The sequence below is a fragment of the Macrobrachium nipponense genome, chromosome 46 (assembly GCF_015104395.2).
Source record: "Macrobrachium nipponense isolate FS-2020 chromosome 46, ASM1510439v2, whole genome shotgun sequence".
Classification (NCBI taxonomy): domain Eukaryota; kingdom Metazoa; phylum Arthropoda; class Malacostraca; order Decapoda; family Palaemonidae; genus Macrobrachium; species Macrobrachium nipponense.
In genome coordinates, this window is record NC_061106.1 from 28821050 (window position 1) to 28830271 (window position 9222).

Below are 9222 nucleotides of genomic sequence, written 5' to 3' on the forward strand. Positions count from 1 at the left end.
CACCCAAAATGTGGCATACGACAGCAACAGATTAAAAATAAAATGTGAGCAAAAGAGAAAGAAGGGGAACCCTGGGTTACTTACAAACAAAAAGCATACTGCATATGTGCCAATCACTCTATCACATGTGCACTGCAGTACCTTGGACTCATGTTTACAGCCTTTGTAGATAAGAAAGAATAATAGTGGACAAGGTAGTTCCTGACAACGAGTTAGCATCATCACTTACAAAAAGAACATATGCACAATAGGGGGATAAGCCAAAGTGAAAAGAGATGGAGTGAGTAATCAACTTCAAAAACACCTACAATGCAAGCACTACTTGTTCCATCCCAGAGTTCACTATGTTTGCCCATTAGCTACTGACATGGTTAATGGGTCTTTTAGAGTCTGATCTGTTTTACACATACTGGTCTACACTGGCAGCAAAAACCATATCATTACCAAATTCATGGAGAGGGGAAAAAAAAATCATAAAAATACTGAAACAAGGTACTAGCATAGATGAGAGAGACAAAGTAATCAACTGCTTGTAACATACCTCCAGACCCTAGGTCTTAAGAGTTGAAGTAAGATATATTAAAATATTGTTCAATGAAAAGAGTATACATACATGCAAAATGCCAAGTCAGTGGAAGGAAAGGGGATACAGGCAGTCTCCGGTTATCGGTTAATGGCACTAAAATCAGCGATTTATGGTGCTATAACAGGCCGAGTTTTGGTTATCGGTGCCATAAGGTGCTGATAATAGAGTTATGGAGCCATAACACACCTAACAGAGACACCAATAACTGGTTATCGGCGCCTAGGTTGATGGTGTTTTTTGCTTATCAGCACCCCGCTGAGAACGAAACCCCCTCCAATAATTGGGGACTGCCTGTATAAAGTTAGCTTAACATAAGATCAAACAAGGTTGCTTAACTGATGGCTATCAGTCAAAGAAAAAAAATGACACCCCTTCCTGAGCACAGCCTGTTCTTGTAATGTATTATAGGTAGTACTAAAAATTATTTTTAGTGTCCCTACTGACTTTTGCTTCTTATAAGGGGTAAAACAGCAAATAGTGTCAACATCTTTCTCCTGCTAAAATAAAGGTATATAATTAAACAATTAACCTGGTATAATAAAAACTTGGATAGGCAAAAAACACAGACAAACAAAATATGAAGAATGTAGATCAGACAGGTTAAAGGGGACTAAACTGTAACTTTATGATTATTCAGCTTCAGTCACTCTGTGCTGCACTGAAGCTTGAATGTGAAATGACAAATTTTCTAAGACAATTTGTATTTTTCATAGCTACAAACCTGAAGTCTTAACAATAGGATAATTTCTAGTGCCTAGCTGGATCCGGTTAAAAAGCAGATGAAAGCAAGGAATCTTGTGATATCTGGCAATGCATGCGTAGATCAGGTGAAGAGTGGTCAAATGCCGATCATCTACGCCAGTCTTTCCCAACTCAGGATGGCTTAACAAAAACAGGGGCAGCTAGAGGTGGGCAGTATAGCATTAAGACCTCAGGTTTGTAGCTATGAAAAATACAAATTGTCTTAGAAAATTTGTCGTTTGTTCACACGCGAACAAACCCTCGGTCTTAACAATAGGATAGACTCATACTTGGAGGGAGGTATAAGACATCCTAGACCGGCTGGGGGCCTACGTGCCAGTCCACCTTTCAAAATAAATAGTTCTTGGAGGGGGACTGATGCCCGCTGAGAAGCTAGATACACTAATATCTAACCACTCAGAACCTGAGTGACATACAATGATATATGGGATAACCATTGCATAGGGAACCAAAGAGAAACTTTGACTGTCCAACAACAAACCAAGGCACTGGGGTTTGTAGTACTCCCGACTCCTCCTCACCCAGGAGCGGAGCCTATGCTACTAAATAGTGGGTAAGATTTTGTGTACTGCACGACCACACTACCAGTATGACTACCTCACTCACCTGTATCAGACCAGTCCAGCAAATGACGTGTCAATTCTTTAAACCGCCCAAAGGAAGAAGGAAAGGTACAAGAGAAAGAAGGAGGCTAACCAACTCACTCATTCTCTCATCCACACAATCATCTTAGGTAAGATACAAAGGTGCCCCGTTAAGGGCAACTATGAGTTACACAACCTGTTGGGCAGCCACCACAGGACCCAAGGAAAACGTGTCCATAGATCTGTGTGCAACATCCTTAAGATAGAAGGTGAATGTGGACTGGCGTAACCAAGTACCAGCACTCAGCACTCTGCGTACAGCCAAGTTCTTTTTGAAAGCCAGAGAGGGACCAATACCCCTAACGCCATCACCACAGACGTGGTGATGGCTTCCCATATCCAAAAAGAGATAGTACATTCTTAGACACCTCTTTCTTTGTACGGCCTGTACTAACAAAAAGTCTGCGACAGCCTGGTCTAAGGTGCCGAGTCGTTTTAAGATAGCAACGCAGGGCTTGGACAGGGCACAACAAAAGCTCTTGAGCATCATCACCCATAAAGTCAGTCAGTGATGGAATGGAAAATGAAGCGAACCTGTCATCATGCACCGAGGGATTTTGGGTCTTGGCCACGAATCCCGGGACAAATTCAAAGGACACTGACTTCCAACCCCTGGTGTGCTTCACCTCATAACTCAGACCCTGGAGCTCAGGTTCCTATCAGATGAGCGACGCAAGGGCTCATATGGACTCTTAGTCAAGCTCTTAAGCACCAAGGAAACATCCCACGTTGGAGGCTTGAGCTCTCTAGGAGAACTCGACTGCTCAAACCCCTTAACTAGCAAGGAAAGTTCCCAGGAAGAGATGTCGAAACCCTTCAGGCGTAACACCAGTGCCGCCCTGTAGCCTCTAATAGCAAACACGGACAAACGTTTCTCGTCTCTGAGGAAGGTTAAAAAGTCTGCTATTCGCTGAATAGAGGTTGCGAGTGGAGAAAAACCCTGTTTACGACACCATTCACAGTAGATCGCCCATTTGCCTTGGTAAACGGCGGAGGTTGACTTCCTAAGACTGCTGGACATGTGCCTAGCTGATTTCTGAGAAAAGCCTCTCAGAGGAGATAGTTGATAGCCTCCAACCGTGAAAAGACAGGGATTCTACTGACTGGTGGAACCTTTCTGCATGGGGCTGACACAGATGCCGCCAAGGCGGAATCTCCGACAACAACGACAGCAGATCTGGAAACCATTCCCCCTGAGGCCACAGAGGGGCTACCAAAGTCATTCTGAGACCCTGTGAACCCATCAGCCTGTTCAGAACCTGATGGATCAAACAAAACGGAGGGAAGGCATACACCTCCAGGTTGTCCCGGGATGTTGGAATGCATCTTCTGCCAATGCTAAGGGATCTGGGACCACTGAACTGAACACCTCCAGCTTCCTGTTGCAGCGTGTCACGAAAAGGTCCAGCATGGGTCTCCCCCAAATCTGGAAAAGCTTGTCTGCCACCACTTGATGAAGGAACCACTCTGTGCCTAGGATCTGATCCCGGCGACTGAGTTTGTCTGCGACCACGTTCCGTTTCCCTGGGATATACCTGGCTGAGAGCTCTACCAAATTGCTGATTGCCCACTGGTGAAGCTCGACGGTCAAGGTATGTAGTTGCTGAGAAACCAGGCCTCCCTGTTTGTTCATGTAGCTACCACCGTGGTGTTCTCCAACATGAAAACGACAGAGTGACCCTCTACCATCCCCCAAAACTCCTTCAGACCCAGAAAAGCCGCCTTCAACTCCAAGACGTTGATATGCTGCTGCTTGTCCTCTAAACCCCAAACGCCTGAAGCGATGAGGCCGCCTAAGTGCATGCCCCAACCTGCGAGGGAGGCATCCTAGAACAGAAGGAAGTCTGGAGGGAGAGAACGTAGAGGGACGCCCTTCCATAGATTCTGGTCGTCCAACCACCAACGAAGGTCTTCTCTCACTTCCAAAGACAGTGGAACCATAAACAGGGGAGAGTCCCCCGCAGGAGACCAGAATTCCCCAGTCTCCATTGCAGAGACCGAAGATGAAGACGCCCATGAGGGACCAGCTTCTCCAGGGAAGATAGCACTCCCAGAAGAACCTGCCACTGAGGAGCCGACTGATGCGACTTTGGGAGGAAGTTGCACACCACAGCCCGCAACTTCTCCAATCTCTGATCAGACGGGAAAACTCTTGCCACTGTCATATCGATGACCATGCCCAGGTAGAGAATCCTTTGAGTGGGTACGAGGTTCGACTTTTCCTGGTTGACTAATATGCCCAAGTCCAGACAAAACCGAAGAAGACGATCCCTGTCTTGCAGCAGCTTCTCCCTGGAAACTGCCAAGACCAACAAATCGTCGAGGTACCTCAGCAAACGGATCCTCTGAGCATGGGCCCAACTTGACATGAGAGAGAAGACCCTTTGAACACTTGAGGGGCTGTCATTAACCCTAAGCACAAGACTTTGAACTCGAAGATCTTGTCCCCAAGAGAGAAGCAAAGAAACTTCCTGGACGTGGGATGAACAGGGATTTGGAAGTATGCGTCCTTGAAGTCTATCAACAGCATGAAGTCGCCTTCCCTTATGGCTACCAACACTGAGCGCAGGGTCTCCATCTTGAACCGTGTCTTCCTGATGAAGCGATGCAAGGTGGATAAGTCGATCACAGGCCTCCATCCTCCTGACGCCTTGGGCACCAAGAAGATGTGACTGTAAAAACCCCGGGGACGGACGCACTACGTCCACTATCGCATCCTTGTCCAGCATTTTCTGCACTTCCTCCCGAAGAGCCAAGAACTTCAGAGAATCTGGGGGATACGTCTTCCTGAGCTGCGGCTTGTCCGACAGAGGAGGAGAGAAGTCGAATGGCAACAGGTATCCCACCCGAAGGACATCTACCACCACTTCTCCGCCCCGTAGCTCTGCCTCTTGGCCCAATGGCCAGCCAGGCAACCCCCCACCCGTGGCGCAGGAGAGGGAGAGGCGCCCAACCTACCGACGGCCCCTTTGACCTCTGCCCCTGGGGCCTCTTCTTGGTTTAAAGGAACGAGAGCGAAAGGGGCGTTGATCGTGAGACTTGGGCTGTGTCGAACGGGAAGGTCCTGGCAAACTCGAGGTCCTCGATGGCCTACCAGGCGACGATCTCCTCAACTGCTGCTGGACCGGGAGTGGGGGAGGGGCCGGACGTCTCCAAGGGCGGGACTCTGATTTAGACACGGCTTGGTGCACCAGTCGGTCCTTGGTGTCAGCCTGGCGTCAGTCTATCACATTTTTGAGTTCTGTCTGTGGAAACAAGAAATGCGACTCCAACAGATCTCCGTTCCTCAAGGCAAGTAAAGACTCGGTGTCGAGCGACCTCTCCATCCTAGACAAAGCTGCGTCCCTCCTAACCAGAAGAAAATTAGCCCATAAATTGGCACTGAGGTGAGCCAAATAAGAAAACGCCTTGCCTACGGACTGCAAAAGACTGGCAAGCGAGGCAGCACTCACCAACCCTTCAGGGAACCTGTCAGAAGCTATCTTGGCAATCACCACAGACCAGAGGTCCAGCCAAGAAACCGTCAGCAACATGGAGGCCGCCGTAGATTCCAAAGCTAAGACGTCTTGCAGAGACAAGGATGGAGCCACTGACCTCACCTGTTCCAAAGTCAAACCTGGCTTCAGGCGAATGACGTCTGGGTTAAGGTGGCGTGATAACAAAACGCAGAGCTCGTAACATAGTACTACCTATGTCTTGTGAGAGGAGGGGGTAATAGTTTGGTAGAGCCTCTAGAGCGAAGTGAACCATCCCGGTCAGAAACAGAGGCGTTAACCTTCTGCAAGACCGATTGAACGTGCCCCGACAACGGCAGCTGAAGAGATGATTTGGGGTCCTGAGTAGCTCCCACCATGACTTCCACGCAAGAAAGAATGTAAGATGACTGAGCCTGAGTCCTAATTTCCAAATTGTTGAACCCACGAATGAGACCAACAACTTCCGAAAAGGAAGACAGAAACTCCTGTGTGTCCTCCTCCTCCTGCTCTGGCACCGGCGACCGACGACGAGAAGGATGTGTAGGCTCTTCTAACGCGCCTTCTTCACCAAAATTCACAGAAGGGTTAGTACCCAGACAGTCTGAAACCCCTACTAACCTATCTGGGCTGGGTCCAAGTGTCAGCCTCTGAGACAGACCCACTGTAACACTAGGCACATCACTTACCTCAACAGGTGACTCCAGACGTCCATGAACAGACACGGGCGTGGCGACCGTACATACGTGAGATGGGGGGGAAACTCGAGCACTCGAGATTGAAGGAGAATCCCTTATAGTGGAAGTCTTGGAAGCACCAGTTAGAGAGGCAGGCAAACATTCCAGCTGCATCACCTCCGTGCTCACTACCTTCGACCTCTTGACAGGCGCCTTCAGATATTTACAGCGACGAATAAGCCTTGGAGAAGAAGGAACACTACCATCACGTGCACGGACAGGGAAGGTTGCAACACGCTCGCGATGTACAAGGACGGAAGGGGGGGATTGCACGTACGAGATTCGGTGGCGAAGCAACCCCTGCAGAACACAAATCACTAACACTGCTCGAAACCACAGCACTCTCAGGAACATGTCCGCGCTGTTCCTCCCTCGACAGCGAAGGAAGGGCAAAGTCCTTAGCCTTCCAACGCTAATACGAGGCATAGAGGGGGAAGAGGGAGAGGAAGACACCACTAGCTTCATATGTGCACTCTTCTCGGAAGGCGGGGATGAAGCAACACGTTTCCTACCAGTCCTCCCAACCGATAAGGCAGCCAACTTCACATCCAATACCAAGACCAGCCACTGAAGCACTGCCTGGCATATGACCTCGGACTGATGTGGCAGAGAAGGCTCCGAAGACAAGGAAGGGAGATGTTTCGAACTGGGAGGCAGTGATGACGTCGCGGATAAGTGTGGCGGATCAGAGGAGGCGACTGGGAGATACGTCATCGATGAGAGTGACGTCACAAGCGGTGGTGACGTCACGGCTTCCCCTCTGTGCAAGGGGGAAAGAGACGCCACTGGCAGAGGAATACACGAAGATGAACCCCGTGACGTCATCAACGGGGCTGACGCCACAGCGTCACTCCGATACAAAGCGACGCCAGACACCGGCGGAGCAATACAATATGGCCGACTGCCCCCACCCACGGAGATGAGGCCGGGAGGAAGGGAGTGTGCAAGCCTCCACAAAATGCGCTAGCAACCCCCCCAAGGACAGGGTACCCCCTAGCCCAAGCGTCTTCCAAATCATCGCCATTTTGGACGCCACCGACTCTGGAAGAGAAGAGAATGATGAAAAAACCTCACCCTTCTCGGGAACCGAAAAAGCTCCCGAGGAAGAGGGGGCTACATTACAAAAAATACCCTGGCGACCTCCCGATACTTCCATCGACGAATCAATGGAAGTAAAGGAAGGAGATGCAGGGACAACGCTACTATAGGGGTAGACTACTGCGGAAGACGAAACATCGGGAATAGGAGCAAAGCCCTCCCAAGTAGGAAGAGTGGAGACTCTCCGATGTTTCCTCTTACCATAAAACTTCCTCCACTGCTCCTTAGGCCATGCCCGGCATTCCGCACAAGGATTCGTAATCGTACAAAAATTTGAACGGCACCTACTGCATGTGATGTGAGGATCTGTCTCTGACAAAGCCAAAAAACGAGAACACGGGAACCCAGGAACTCCAGGGAACACATGCTGACGTCGAGAAGGAGCAGAAGAAGCCATAATACCAAGTAAAAACACACCCACACACACACACACTAAAGAAAACGAAACGGGCAAAGAACCGGGAAAAGGCCAAGAGAGGAAAAAATCCAACTCTCGTCCAGGCGGTTAAGAAAAGACTGGCATAGATGATCGGCATTTGACCACTCTTCACCCGATCTACGCATGCGTTGCCAGATATCACAAGATTCCTTGCTTTCATCTGCTTTTTAACCGGATAGGCGCTAGAAATTATCCTACTGTTAAGACCGAGGGTTTGTCCGCGTATGAACAATAGGATATCTTTATGACATCCTAATTCCATCACTATTGTAGGGTGCTATCTGGTGAATGAAATAATCTCCTAACCAAAAATGTGAATCTAATTGCTTTCCCTCTACATTAATGATTGAGTAGCCAATATCAATTACCTCCAAAGACAATTTTGCAATTTTTTCTTTCATTGTATCAATAACTTTCTTGTAACTGTTGTGTTCTCGGTCAAATGTCATCTTCATCTCATCCATCTTCCTCTCTTCTAATTTTCTAGATTCCTGAAAAAAATCACACCAGTAATTAGTAAACTGCATATAATGGGTGGCAAAGGTATTTGATACTGGAAAAACATTTAGTTTAAAAAGAAAAAATAATTTTATATATAAACCCTCGTTGATAATTGTCTTATGTGAGTCTTCATGAATCCCTGACAATCATTCCAAGATAAAATTAGAAAATCATCAGCTGGCTAACTGACAGCAGGCCATGTTCATAACTGTATTTTTACTCTCGTAAGGACATTACATACACCTCATTCATTCTGTATTAGGCTTCAAGAAGAAAGATATGGTTAGGTGAGACAATGTATAAATGAAGGGTTTGTACACAGAAAAAAATTATTTTAAAAAATTGCATTTGTCTTCTATACAAACCCATCACCTATAACTGACAGAATCACAATACGTAATATAAAGAGGGAGGATTGAGCTGCAGAAGAAAAGAAACACCAGCTCATTGGAATGACAGATCTGACTGAGAACTCATAGGACAAGATTAGTAAAGGACCCAATACTCTGAATGGCATAGTAATAACTTAAGAGGTCAAGAACCTTGGCATGTTGTCAAATAAGATGCCAATACATATTAAACAAATATAGTTATAGAAGGAAGAGGAGAGGCCAGTCACTCTCGAATCCTTCTCACCTCTAGAACCCCAAACTTTAGGCAAGAAAACACAACCTGTTACATCCACCACAGGTTGAAGGAAGAAAGGTTCCAAGAACTTGTGGGCAAAGACCTGAAAGAAGAAAGACATAAATGTGGTCCTGACGAGACTACGTCTATGTCTATGTTTCAGTCTGACATATTCTTCAGAATGCGAGGAAAGGACTAAGTTACTGGTACCTTGTGCTCTTGGGGAAAGCACACAGGTGACGTCGTAGCTAGCTGCAGAGAACCTCCTGATCTCGCAAAGCCAAGAGATAGATGTGTCCTTCGACATTTCTCCCTTGGCGAGTCAGTGCTGGAGAAAGGTTATTGACATCCATGT

General features: G+C 47.5%; 1 protein-coding gene across 7 annotated transcripts in view; it reads right to left on the reverse strand.

Annotated features, from left to right (window-relative positions):
- Positions 1-9222, reverse strand: part of LOC135214842 (cingulin-like) — a 478670-nt gene that overhangs the window by 15255 nt on the left and 454193 nt on the right. For all 7 annotated transcript variants that reach the window (XM_064249249.1, XM_064249254.1, XM_064249255.1 and 4 more), the window contains exon 7: positions 8108-8230. In XM_064249249.1, coding sequence (XP_064105319.1) covers positions 8108-8230 — 123 coding nt within the window. The remainder of the gene's footprint in view (positions 1-8107; positions 8231-9222) is intronic.